We start from the raw sequence: 14,599 nt of genomic DNA on the forward strand, positions 1-14,599 counted from the left end.
GAAAATAAAACACATCAAAATTTGTGGGATTCCACCAAAAGCTGTAGTTAGGGGAAATTTTACAGGGCTAAATGCTTGTATTAGAAGAGAAAATGTTTTCAAATCAATGATCTCAACTTCCACCTTGAGAAACTAGAAAAAAAAGCAAATGAAACCTGAAGTATGCAGAAGAAAGGGAATACAGATCAGAATGGAAATCTATGAATAGAAAACAAAGCAACAAAATTAGAGAAAATCAATTAAATGAAACACTGATTCTTTGAAGCTCAACAAAATTGATAACTCTTGGGCAAGATTTATCAGGAAAAAGAGAGAAGACACATATGGCCATTATCAGCAATAAGAAAGGTGACATCACTACAGATTCTATAGATACTAAAAGGGTAATAAGGGAATATTGTGTATAATTTTACAACAATAAATCTGACAACTTAAATGAAATGGAGAAATTCCTTGAAAGACACAAACTACTCAACTTCACTCAAGAAGAAATAGGTAACCGTACTATCCTGACATCTATTTTAAGGAAATAAAATCTGTAGGTAAAAACCTTCTCACAAAATAACTCCAGGCCCAGATGGCTTCAATGATGAATTCTATAAAATATTTAAGGAAAAAATAATATTACTTCTACACAAACTCTTCTAGAAAGTAAAAGAGGAGGGAATATATACCAACTCATTTAATGAGTTGAATATTACCCTGATACCAAAGCAGACAAAGACATTAACAGGTAAAGAAAACTACAGGCCAATATTCTTCACAAACATAGATGCAAAAATTTGAAACAAAATTTTAGCCAATTGAATTCAGCAATATATGAAAAAGATAAACATTCTGACCAAGGGAGGTTTATTCTAAGAGTGCGGGGTTGCTTTAACACTTAAGAAATAAAAAATCATATGATCATCTCAACAGAGGTATAAAAGGCATTTGACAAAATCCAGCATTCATTCATATATTCATTGCCACAGATCAAATATTCTGAATCAGAATCCTGTCACTCCTTTGTTTGAAACTTTCCCATTGCTTCCCATTGCCCATAGTGAAGTCTAAATAGTCTGGTATTCAACGCTCACTGTGATCTGTCTCCAACCCTGACGCCTACAACCCTGTTATACCTCTTCATGCACTGCTCAGTATAGCCATGCTTATACTCATATCTGATCTTAGCTTTTCTGCCTCCTTAATTTTGTTTATGCTGCTCCTTTGTTCAGCCCTGGCTGTGCATTAGAATTACCATGGCATTTAAAACAAAAACCAAAAAAACAAAATATGATGCCCAATTCCACTAGAAATTTTGATTCAAAGAGTCTGGTGTAAAGTCAGGACATTAAAAGCTCCCCAGGTGATTCAATTTTGTGGGTAGAGTTGAAAACCAATGGTCTAGAATATTCTCAGAGACTCCAAATTTGCATATCCAAAATGTACTTATCTTTCCAAGATGCTTTTCATGATAACTCCTTCACAAAATCTTCCCAGACAATCTCTGCTGGGAAGAAAGCTCTCCTCTGAATGCCTTGTTACCTTACTTGCCTCTCTCTTGATCCTTACCTGCAGGTCTTCATGATCTGTTTGAGTAAAATTTCTTAAAACCATATTCATAAGTTTTTTTTTTGAAGTTTTGCTGAAAATAAGTCATCATTTTTAACATGGTAAATACTGTATGAATAATTTGATGAAGTGTTTTTAGATGGTTGAGAGAACACTTGGGTATTCACTACAATTAAGTGGCAAAAGTGGTTGATTTTAAGAAATCTGACATAAGGGGGAAAAGTTTTCCTTTATGTTTGACCCTTAACTTTGGCTAACACTTCTTTTAGTCCTCAAACACCCTCTATCAACATGTGCTTATCACTAATGGGCAGAAGACGTAAATATACATTTCTCCAAAGAAGACATATAGATGCCAAAAGGCACATGAAAAGATGCTCATCATCGCTAATTATTAGAGAAATGCAAATCAAAACTGCAGTGAGGTACCACCTCACACCGGTCAGAATGGCCATAACTAAAAAGTCTACAAATAATAAATGTTGGAGAGGGTGTGAAGAAAAGGGAACCCTCACACACTGTTGGTGGGAATGTAAATTGGTGCAGCCATTATGGAAAACAGTACGGAGGTACCTCAAAAAACTAAAAATAGAGTTGCCATATGATCCAGCAATCCCGCTCCTGGGCATATATCCAGACAAAACTATAATTCAAAGAGAAACATGCACCCCAATGTTCATAGCAGCACTATTTACAATAGCCAAGACATGGAAACAACCTAAATGTCCATTGACAGATGAATGGATATAGAAGATGTGGGGTATCTATCTATCTATCTATCTATCTATACATCAGCCATAAAAAAAGAATGAAATAATGCCATATGCAGCAACATGGATGGATCGAGAGATTATCATACTAAGTGAAGTAAGTCAGAAAGAGAAAGACAAATACCATATGGTATCACTTATATGTGGAATCTAAAGTATGACACAAATGAACATATCTATGAAACAGAAACAAACTCACAGACATAGAGAACAGATTTTTGGTTGCCAAGGGGGAGGAGAGGTGGGGGAGGGAAGGATTGGGAATTTAGGATTAGCAGATGCAAACTAGTATACATAGGATGGATAAACAACAAGGTCATACTGTATAGCACAGGGAACTATATTCAGTATCCTGTGATAAATCATAATGGAAATAATATGAAAAAGAATGTATATATATGTATAACTGAGTCACTTTGCTGTATACCTGAAACTAACACGACATTGCAAATCAACTATACTTCAATAAAAATTTTTTTTAAATGTGTGTTTATTACTAAAAATTCACAATTTAATCTGTTGTTTGTGCAACAAGAAAAGCAGGGTTAAGTAAATGCATAGATGAGTCAGCTTTTATTTTAGTTCTAATATCAACTTTCTTCCTGATCAATTCTTTTTTTCTACAGATACTAATAACCATAAAAATGGATCAGTAAGTTATAAGTCCACTTTTTTCCTTCTGTCTTGAACTCAAGACAGATAAAAAAAGATTCTAAATCCATCTGAATGATCTGCCAATAATGAAAATTTTCTTGAACAATTGGGTTAACTTTATTGGTAAGCGTTATGTAGTGCTGTTTTCTCTGGCATCTTTGAAGAATTAACTTTCCTTGTTTGGTTCCCTAGAAAGTTATATTGATTCCTTTTAACTGCCTAGGATATGAAACAGTTATATTTTAATGGATTGCTTAGGGTCTTAGATGAGATCATGGATCTAACAACAGTTTAGAACTTTATTTCCTACGAACTTATTACTCCTACCCCAATAGAAGATATTAAATAATTCAAATAGAGTATTTACCTGGATCTAGATTGGCCCACTTCTTCAAGAATCATAGAAAAGTGCTTCCAAATTTTCTTGGTGTGGAATGAGTGCACAAGTTTCTTTGAATCACCAAACAAAGACAGGAAATAATCCTCCCCTTCCCCAATCACAGCTGGCTGAGAAGCAAGGACCGGCATAGTGTGTTTCTTTGGAATTTTGAAGTTGTTGAGTCCTTTCAAAGAAACCAAAGAAGGAAACAATAGAGAGAGAAGTAAATAAAATATTAAAAGAAACCAAAGCTACTATCTTTATTCTTTGCTTCTACAAAATGATATTCTTTATACATTTTACTGTCACAGTCAAACTAAGTGAGGATAGTTAGAAGCTTTAAACCAGTCTATAAAATAACGAGTAAGTGATTATTTTTAGTGACACTCAATTCCTAGAGATTATTGCAGTTATCTTAAACTATCAATTGTATCATCAGCATAATTACAATTTAACTGATTAAGTTGTACTAGAAGCATCATAAGTTTTTGAGTAGGTAAAACATTTGAGTCTCTCAAATTTGGTATGTTATATGTAAGTACAACTTTATTCTATTTTGTATTAGCTTTTCTCCCCAAATTGCTACTCATAAATTAAAGTCTCAAATGAGTCCTTTCCTACCAATGGTTTGTATTTTGCCAGGTAAAGACTTAAATTTCCTCTAATTAACTAAAATACTTTATTAAAAAGATAAAGTAATGCTTAAGCAGATTCTAGTGACCTCTTACTCTTTTAAAATTCTCAGTAGTAAGATTCAAATACAAAATAAGTTTCAAGATTTTGCATAGAAAGAATCATGCTGGATAAATCTAATTATGTATCTGCAAAGAGAGAGTAACACTACAGACAGGCATCATGATGAAATAGATAGAGCAATGTGTCTTGTATTTAGACACACCTGTACCTCAGCTCTGTCACTTACTAAGCCAAATGATTTAAACCTTCCAATTCTCAGTTTTCCTGAAAATAAAATAAGGATAATATTACTTTGTGTGAGGTGATGTGAGGATTGAAGATAGTATAGGTAAGTGTCTAGCACAGTATCTGGCATTTAGCAGGTACTCAATAAATGATAGCTGTTATTGTAGCACAGGGACTTTGGTCAATGTGACCCTGAATCCAAAATCATCAAAGGATTAAGACAATCTAGAGTGTGCTTTATCTTCTTGTGTCTTTAACAAAACCAAAGCAATGTGAAAGATGGAAAAAAATAAACACATAGTTCCTAAAGAGGATTCTTCAGAGTATTTTGTTTAGAAGAAATATTTGGAATTAAATTAGTTCATTCCCATTCAAGTGAGTATTTGCTTAATCTTTAAATTCCTTTGGGGAAAGAGAATATATAGCACCCTTAATAGCTCATCCTGAGGGATGAAAATTTTTGTATTCTAAAAGGAAAGAAGACATATTGATTTTAGTTCCAGTTATTATCTCATCTAGAAATGAAATGAACCAAATGCAACAAGTCTTGGTAGACTCAGCCATCTATCTACAGAGTCAGAACCTACAGTAACTGAAGAAGACTTCAACCCAGCACAACTCTCATCTTGCAAGGTGAAACCAGTATATTTGTTCCCCCACCACCACCCCCGCAATACTAGGAGCTTTCACAGTTCAACTCAAATATAGAACATATACCATAATGATACAGTGCCAAAGGATGAGAAATATTACCTCCTTAGATATAAAATGTGTATTTTCACATCTAAGCATATAGATTTTGGTCATTGCTAAAGGTCATTGTGAATTTAGGAAGCTTCTTCGAAAAATGTATCTTAGGCATACAAACAATGAAGCACAGAGAATATGACAATAATGGCAGTAGATCAAAATCCTGTATAACACTGTGTCAAAGGCTTAGGAAAATACCTGGAACAAAATGAAATGTAGATAGGAAGGAGCAAGGCTGTAAATGTCCACAGAATGGTAGAGGAAAATGAAGACATCAGGTAGTCATGGGTGTATTCGTGCTAATAGTTTTGAAACTTGTTAGTTGATTGGTAATACAGACCCCAAATCTAGCCTATTCTATGAGAAGGTACTTACAGATACATTCAGATTCACAACTAATTTTATTGAGCACACTTACTATGTGCTAGGTGATTTTCATAAAATCTCATTTAATTCTTAGGATAGCCCTGTGAAGTTGATATTTTAATCCCCATTTTGTAGGTGTGGAAAATGGGACTCAGAGATGCTAAATACCTTACTTAATGTCCCATGTTATTGGGACTAGAAAGGTGGTTTGAACCTAGGTCCTCTGTTTCCAAGGACAGTGGTCTTTTCAGTAAACCTTGATAACATACCCTCAGAGTTCCCTAAACATGGTGAGGAACATACACCTCATAGTGTGAGCACTGCTGAGTGCATTGGCAACTGTCAAAACTTTACTGCTGTTTTCATTTTCCTCTTCTCCAAATTCTTTATTGTTTTTCCCTTTTCTCTCCACCATTTTATTACCTACTTTATATTTCTTCTTTCTCTTATCTACCCGTCTTTCCTTACTTAAGCCATAGTCTCCTAAAGCATAACATACATAAAACGTTGTTAATCTTTCTGGTAGCATTCAGAGGAAGGGCAGTTAATGCTATACATTAGACTTTTTAATCATTTAGCAATTCTAGAGCATCTAAGTGGTCAACCCATGAATCATTATGATAACTCAAGATATTTTATTTATTTATTTATTTATTTTGACTGTGCTGGGTCTTAGTTGCGGCATGTGGACTTCTTAGTTGTGGCATGCATGTGGGATCTAGTTCCCTGACCAGGGAACGAACCTGGGACTGCTGCATTGGGAGCACAGAGTCTTGCCCACGGGACCACCAGGGAAGTCCTCAAGATATTTTAATCATAGAGATGATGTACTTGGCCACATATGTTTATGTGACTTGATTATGACTCCAGTGCTAGAATCAATGGTGAGCAGAGTCAAGTTATTCTGCATATGACATTAAAAATTAGTATTATTGGAGACAAATAATAAAACATCATTCTGGCTTCTAGGCACATAAAGACTCTATTGAACTATACGCTTTAAAAGTAGTCTAAAAAACTTGGTACATGTTTTGCTTACCCAAGCTGTCTTCTGATTGGGAATGGTTCACTAGAGCAGGTTTAAGAGGCTTTGGCCCAATTGTTGATAAAGTTACTCCACTATCCTGAGGGCTAGACAGATAGTAACTGAGAGGTGTTTCATTGGATAATGACTGTGAACATGGCAGTGTAGTGGTATCTGAATCCGTTGACGTTGGAAAAAAATGTACTAAAGATTGCTGTGTCTTTGGGAGTTCGTCACGTGTGTCTTCAAGTCTGTGTACAAAAATTAGTATAATAAACAAAGTGAGAAAGTCAAAATGATAGACTGTGAGTACAAGAAGCATTAATTATCATTATTACTCAGGGTTTTGCTTTTCAAAGATATTATGCATCTAACACAAGCACAAGAACATCTTATATTTCTAGTTTTAACAATCTAAATAAAACACTTTGGTGTCAAGTCATGCTTTTCTCTCTTCTATTTAAAAATCAATAAACTCCTACTTCAGATAGTTTTGCAAAAGTGTAAATGCTGAAAGAAGAAAAGAAAAATTACTATATTCCACCAAATAAAAATTTTACCATTTCCTGCCATGCTTTTTATTTTTTATTAAAAATTTTTTTATTGAAATATAGTTGATTTACAATATTATGTTAATTTCAGGTTTACAACATAGTGATTCAATATTTTTTCCTTCCACGCCTTTTAATGCATTTTTTTCACTCAAAATTGAGACTCTATAAACTGTTTATATCCCACTTTTATCACTTATTATATTTCCCCTTTCCATTAACATGAAAAACATGATTATCATTTTTGTTTAATATGTAATGGTTTACTATACTTTTTCCTTTAATTTCTCCTGCTGTTTATTTTTCCTGTATTTATAAAGATTCTAGAGTTAATGTGTGCTATCAAATGCACTTTACAAATTAATAACTATAAATACAGCTCACATGTGTATGTTTGTGTGTATCTGTGTATGTATATGTGTGAATGATGAAGGGACTAGCACAAAAGAGGGAGAAGAAAGACTTACTTTCCAGGTATTATTTTTGTAAGTAAATTCTACTATATGAATAAAGATTTTCCTTTCTTTCTTTTTTATAAATGTAAAAGTATAGTGTGCAAGCATTTGAACAAAATCCCTAAGGTACAGTGCACTTATTTTATAAGTAAAACAATATTCTCATGGAGTAGCTCATGAAAAGGCTTATGACAACTGCATTTTATGAGTCACATTGAGGCTCTTCTCTGTAACTTCAAAGCAATCCATGTGTGTGTGAATGTGTGTGTGTTTAATGCTTGAATTGTGAACAAAGTCCTGGGGTCCAACCCTTTGGCTCTCTGAAAAACCAGAAGACACTTGGCCAGCCCAAGCCCTCCCTTCCTGGGGGCCAAATGTCTATCCACTATAAGTCCGGAGCTAAGTGTTTTGCCTCCAAGCACTGTCTCTATTTTGATCTCTTTGTTTTCCAGAGTTCCTATAATGTTATTTTAGCCAGTCTTCTGTTCTTTGGTTTTGTTTTTCCAGATCTTTCCATAACGGAACAAGGGCCTGAAGCTTCCTAATCTGCCATCTTGCTGATGTTACTCTCAATCTCTTTGTTTACCAAGAGGTATTCACAATCGTTTTGTTCTATAATTTGTAAGTTCCTTCATCAGAAATATTATATCTGGAGAGCTCTGTATGCAAAATCAGAATTCTCTAAGTGTGCCTCTCACAAGGCACAGATATCTCAGGCAATTTTTAAAAATAATTAAATGGCATTGGCTTTGGAAACTGCATTATTATTAGCCCAGTACTTATCAAGCTTGAGCACGTGCCATTCTACCGACTCCCCAACCACTCATCTTTGTCAAAAACCTCTAACCCATGAAGATATGCTCTTGAGTATGATTGTGGTGGTAACGAAAAGGAGACTACAGAGGTCTATTGTCAAATGACAAATATTTCATCTCTGTCTAAACTGAGACAGATCATATGACATAATTTTTCCCTGACACTGTCTAGAATAAGCAGGAAAAGGACCTTTCTCTTTCAAAGTTCCTTACATCTGGGTTTCATTACAGACAACTGGCTACATCTTTTCAGCATGTTCATTTTATAAGCTCTGAATTTTTTTCTTCCACTGGTAAAACAATAGCATTTCCAAATAAATTTAATTCCACAAAAGATTCCCAATAAGCCTTTGCAAATGTTGTGATCAAAGAACTTCAGTTTAGGGCCACAGGGGATTCTTGTTTTTGTAGTTGAATAAGAAATTTCTAATGGCAGCACACACCGTTGGAAGAGCTGAAACATTTCAGGAAGAGATGAGCATGATGTAGCCCATTGTCTGAGCCCTGCACTCACCCACCTATTAGACTCCTTTTGGAAGATGAGAGATTTTCTTCCTAGTGCTTAGCTAGGTTTCCCTTTCCCATGTGGAATTTTACAAGCCCTTACTTGGTATTTTGCTCCCTCTGTAATTGATTAGCACTAAACCAGAGGCAGTTATAAAAGTTTAATTCCAGCATTTCAATGTTATTTCAATGCTGCATTGGTAATACTGACAACAGTTATTTCTCAGATGACCTCTAAGAACAAATATTTAAAAAATAGACTTGAGGGAGATTGGTTCAAGATGGCAGAGTAGAAGGACGTGAGTTCACTCCCTCTTGCAAGAGCAGTGGAATCATAACTAATTGCTGAAAAATCATCGACAGGAAGACACTGGAACTCAACAAAAAAGATACCCCACATCCAAAGACAAAGGAGAAGCCTCAATGAGACGGTAGGAGGGGTGCAATCACGATAAAATAAAAATCCATAACCACTGGGTGGGTGACTCACAAACTGCAGAACAATTACACCACAGGAGTCCATCCACTGGAGTGAAGGTTCTGAGCACCAAGTCAGGCTTCCCAACCTGAGGGTCTGGCAATGGGAGGAGGAATTCCCAGAGAATCAGACATTGAAGGCTAGTGGGATTTGATTGCAGGGCTTAGACAGGACTAGGTTAAACAGAGACTCCACTCTTGGAGGGCACACACAAAGTAGTGTGCACATCAGGACCCAGGGAGAAGGAGAAGTGACCCCAGGGGAGACTGAAGCAGACCAACCTGCCAGTGTTGGACGGTGTCCTGCAGAGGCAGGGGGTGGCTGTGCCTCACCACTGGGACAAGGACACTGGTAGCAGAAGTTCTGGGAAGTATTTCTTGGCATAAGCCCTCCCAGAGTCTGCCATTAGGCCCACCAAAGAGTCTGTAGCCTCCAGTGCTGGGTCAGCTCAGGCCAAACAAACAGCCAACAGGGAGGGAACCAACAGCCCCATCCATCAGCAGACAAGGGGATTAAAGTTTTACTGAGCTCTGCCCACCAGGGCAACAGTCAGCTACACCCACCACCAGTCCCTCCCATCAGGAAACTTGCACAAGCCTCTTAGATACCCTCATCCACCAGAGGGAAGACAGCAGAAGCTAGAAGAACTACAATTCTGCAGCCTGTAGAACAAAAACCACATTCACAGAAGTACAGACAAAATGAAAAGGTAGAGGGCTATGTACCAGGTGAAGGAACAAGATAAAACCCCAGAAAAACAACTAAATGAAGTGGAGATAGGCAACCTTCCAGAAAAACAATTCAGAATAATGATAGTGAAGAAGATCCAGGACCTCAGAAAAGAATGGAGGCAAAGATTGAGAAGATGCAAGAAATGTTTAACAAAGACCTAGAAGGATTAAAGAACAAACACCTAGAAGAATTAAAGAACAAACAAACAGAGATGAACAATACAATAACTGAAATGAAAAATATACTAGAAGGAATCAATAGCAGAATAACTGAGGCAGAAGAACGGATAAGTGACCTGGAAGACAGAATGGTGGAATTCACTGCCATGAACAGAATAAAGAAAAAAGAAAGAAAAGAAATGAAGACAGCCTAAGAGACCTCTGGGACAACATTAAATGCACCAGCATTCACATTATAGGGGTCCCAGAAAGAGGAGAGAGAGAGAAAGGAGCCGAGAAAATACTTGAAGAGATTATAGTCGAAAACTTCCCTAACATGGGAAAAGAAATAAGCACCCAAGTCCAGGAAGCGCAGAAAGTCCGAGGCAGGATAAAGCCAAGGAGAAACATGCTGAGACCCATAGTAATCAAATTGACAAAAATTAAAGACAAAGAACAATTATTAAAAGCAACAAGGGAAAAATGACAAATAACATACAAGGGAACTCCCATAAGGTTAACAGCTGATTTCTAAGCAAAAACTCTTCAAGCCAGAAGGGAGTGGCACAATATATTTAAAGTGATGGAAGGGAAGAACTTACAACCAAGATTACTGTACCCAGTGAGGATCTCAATTCAGACTCAATGGAGAAATGAAAAGCTTTACAGAGAAGCAAAAGCTAAGAGAATTCAGCACCACCAAACCAGCTCTACAACAAATGCTAAAGGAACTTCTCTCAGTGGGAAACACAAGAGAAGAAAAGGACCTACAAAAACAAAACCAAAACAATTAAGAAAATGGAATGGTAATAGGAACATACATATTGATAATTACCTTAAATATGAATGAATTAAATGTTCCAACCAAAAGACAAAGGCTTGCTGAATGGATACAAAACCAAGACCCATATATATGCTGTCTACAAGAGACCCACTTCAGACCTAGGGACACATACAGACTGAAAGTGAGGGGATGGAAAAAAATATTCCATGCAAATGGAAATCAAAAGAAAGCTGGAGTAGCTATACTCATATCAGATAAAATAGACTTTAAAATAAAGAATGTTACAAGAAACAAGGAAGGACACAACATAATGATCAAGGGATCAATACAAGAAGTAGATATAAAAATTATAAATATATATGCACCCAACATAGGAGCACCCTAATACATAAGGCAAACTCTAACAGCTATAAAAGAGGAAATCGACAGTAACACAGTAATAGTGGGGGACTTTAACACCTCACTTACACCAATGGACAGATCATCCAAAGAGAAAATTAATAAGGAAACACAAGCTGTAAATGACACAATAAACCAGATAGATTTAATTGATAATTATAGGACATTCCATCCAAAAACAGCAGATTACACTTTCTTCTCAAGTGCACATGGAACATTCTCCAGGATAAATCACATCTTGGGTCACAAATCAAGCCTTGGTAAATTTAAGAAAATTGAAATCATACCAAGCATCTTTTCCTACCACAATGCTATGAGATTAGAAATCAATTACAGGGAAAAAAACGCAAAAAACACAAACACATGGAGGCTAAACAATACGTTACTAAATAACCAAGAGATCACTGAAGAAATCGAAGAGGAAATCAAAAAATACCTAGAGACAAATGACAACGAAAACACGATGATCCAAAACCTATGGGATATAGCAAAAGCAGTTCTAAGAGGGAAGTTTATAGCAATACAATCCGACCTCAAGAAACAAGAAACATCTCAAATAAACAATCTAAACTTACACCTAAAGGAACTAGAGAAAGAAGAACAAACAAAATCGAAAGTTAGTAGAAGGAAAGAAATCATAAATATCAGAGCAGAAATAAGTGAAATAGAAACAAAGAAAACAATAGCAAAGATCAATAAAACTAAAAGCTGGTTCTCTGAGAAGATAAACAAAATTGATAAAACTTTAACCAGACTCATGAAGAAAAAGAGGGAGAGGACTCAAACCAATAAAATTAGAAATGAAAAAGGAGAAGTTACAACAGACACTGCAGAAATACAAAGCATCCTAAGAGACTATTACAAGCAACTCTATGCCAATAAAATGGACAACCTGGAAGAAATGGACAAATTCTTAGAAAGGTATACCTTTCAAGGTAACCTTCCAAGACTGAACCAGGAAGAAATAGAAAATATGAACAGACCAATCACAAGTAATGAAATTGAAACTGTGATTAAAAATCTTCCAACAAACTAAAGTCCAGGACCAGATGGCTTCACAGGTGAATTCTATCAAACATTTAGAGAAGAGCTAACACCAATGCTTCTGAAACTCTTCCAAAATTTGCAGAAGAAGGAACACTGCCAAACTCATTCTACAAGGCCACCATCACCCTGATACCCAAACCAGACAAAGATACTACAAAAAAACAAAATTACAGACCAATATCACTGATAAATATAGATGCAAAAATCCGCAGTAAAATAGTAGCAAACAGAGTGCAACAACACATTAACAGGATCATACACCATGATCAAGTGGGATTTATCCCAGGGATGCAAGGATCCTTCAATATACTCAAATCAATCAATGTGATACACTATATTAACAAATCGAAGAATAAAAACCATATGATCATCTCAATAGATGCAGAAAAAGCTTTTGACAAAATTCAACACCCATTTGTGATAAAAACTCTCCAGAAGGTTCGCATAGAGGGAACCTACCTCAACATAATAAAGGCCATATATGACAAACCCACAGCAAACATCATTCTCAATGGTGAAAAACTGAAAGCATTTTCTCTAAGATCAGGAACAACACAAGGACATCCACTCTTGCCACTATAATTCAACATAGTTTTGGAAGTCCAAGCCACAGAAATCAGAGAGGAAAAGGAAATAAAAAGAACACAAACTGGAAAAGAAGAAGTAAAACTGTCACTGTTCGCAGATGACATGATGCTATACACAGAGAATCCTAAAGATGCCATCAGAAAACTACTAGAGCTAATCAATGAATTTGGTACAGTTGCAGGATACAAAATTTATGCACAGAAATCTCTTGTATTCCTATACACTAACAAGGAAAGATCAGAAAGAGAAATTAAGGAAACAATCCCATTCACCATTGCTACAAAAAGAATAAAATACCTAGGAATAAACCTACCTAAGGCGGTAAAAGACCTGTACTCAGAGAATTATAAGACACTGATGAAAGAAATCAAAGATTACACAAACAGATGGAGATATACCATGTTCGTGGATTGGAAGAATCAATATTGTGAAAATGACTATACTACCCAAAGCAATCTACAGATTCAATGCAACCCCTATCAAATTACCACTGGCATTTTTTACAGAACTAGAACAAAACATCTTCTAGACACAAAAGACCCCGAATAGCTAAAGCAGTCTTGAGGAAAAAAAATGGAGCTGGAAGTATCAGTCTCCCTGACTTCAGACTATATTACAAAGCTACAGTAATCAAGACAATATGGTACTGGCAGAAAAACAGAAATACAGATCAATAGAACAGGATAGAAATCCCAGAGATAAACCCACACACCTATGGTCAACTAATCTATGACAAAGAGGCAAGGATATACAATGGAGAAAAGATGGTCTCTTCAATAAGTGGTGCTGGGAAAACTGGACAGCTACATGTAAAAGAATGAAGTTAGAACACTCCCTAACACCATACACAAAATAAACTCCAAATGGATTAAAGACCTAAATGTAAGATCAGACACTATAAAACTGTTAGAGGACAACATAGGAAGAACACTCTTTGACATAAATCACAGCAAGATCTTTTTTGACCCACCTCCTAGAGTAATGGAAATAAAAACAAAAATAAACACATGGGACCTAATGAAACTTAAAAGCTTTTGGACAGCAAAGGAAACTATAAACAAGACGAAAAGAGAACACTCAGAGTGGGAGAAAATATTTGCAAACGTATCAACAGACAGAGGATTAATCTCCAAAATATATAAACAGCTCATGGAGCCCAATATTAAAAAAAACAAACAACCCAATCAAAAAATGGACAGAAGACCTAAATAGACATTTCTCCAAAGAAGACATACAGATGACGAATAGGCACATGAAAAGCTGCTCAACATCACTAATTATTAGAGAAATGCAAATCAAAACTACAATGAGGTATCACCTCACACCGGTTAGAATGGGTATCATCAGAAAATTTACAAACCACAAATGCTGGAGAGGGTGTGGAGAAAAGGGAACCCTCTTGCACTGTTGGTGGGAATGTAAACTGATACAGCCACTATGGAGAACAGTATGGAGGTTCCTTAAAAAACTAAAAATACAATTACCATACGACCCAGCAATCCCACTACTGGGCATATACCCAGAGAAAACCATAATTCAAAAAGACACATGAACCCCAATGTTCAATGCACAACTATTTACAATAGTTAGGTCATGGAAGCAACCTAAATGCCCATCGACAGACGAATGGATAAAGAAGATGTGGTACATATATACAATAGAATATTACT

The 14,599-nt window shown here is 35.9% G+C and overlaps 1 protein-coding gene across 9 annotated transcripts in view; it reads right to left on the reverse strand.

Moving 5' to 3' along the window:
* Positions 1-14,599, reverse strand: part of LMNTD1 (lamin tail domain containing 1) — a 419,515-nt gene that overhangs the window by 27,764 nt on the left and 377,152 nt on the right. For all 9 annotated transcript variants that reach the window (XM_082352227.1, XM_082352224.1, XM_082352226.1 and 6 more), the window contains 2 exons: positions 6,434-6,669; positions 3,346-3,541 (listed from right to left, as the gene is read on the reverse strand). In XM_082352227.1, the coding sequence (XP_082208353.1) occupies positions 3,346-3,541; positions 6,434-6,669 (432 nt within the window). The remainder of the gene's footprint in view (positions 1-3,345; positions 3,542-6,433; positions 6,670-14,599) is intronic.

The sequence above is a fragment of the Balaenoptera borealis genome (assembly GCF_965194805.1).
Source record: "Balaenoptera borealis genome assembly, chromosome: 13".
In the NCBI taxonomy this organism is placed as follows: domain Eukaryota; kingdom Metazoa; phylum Chordata; class Mammalia; order Artiodactyla; family Balaenopteridae; genus Balaenoptera; species Balaenoptera borealis.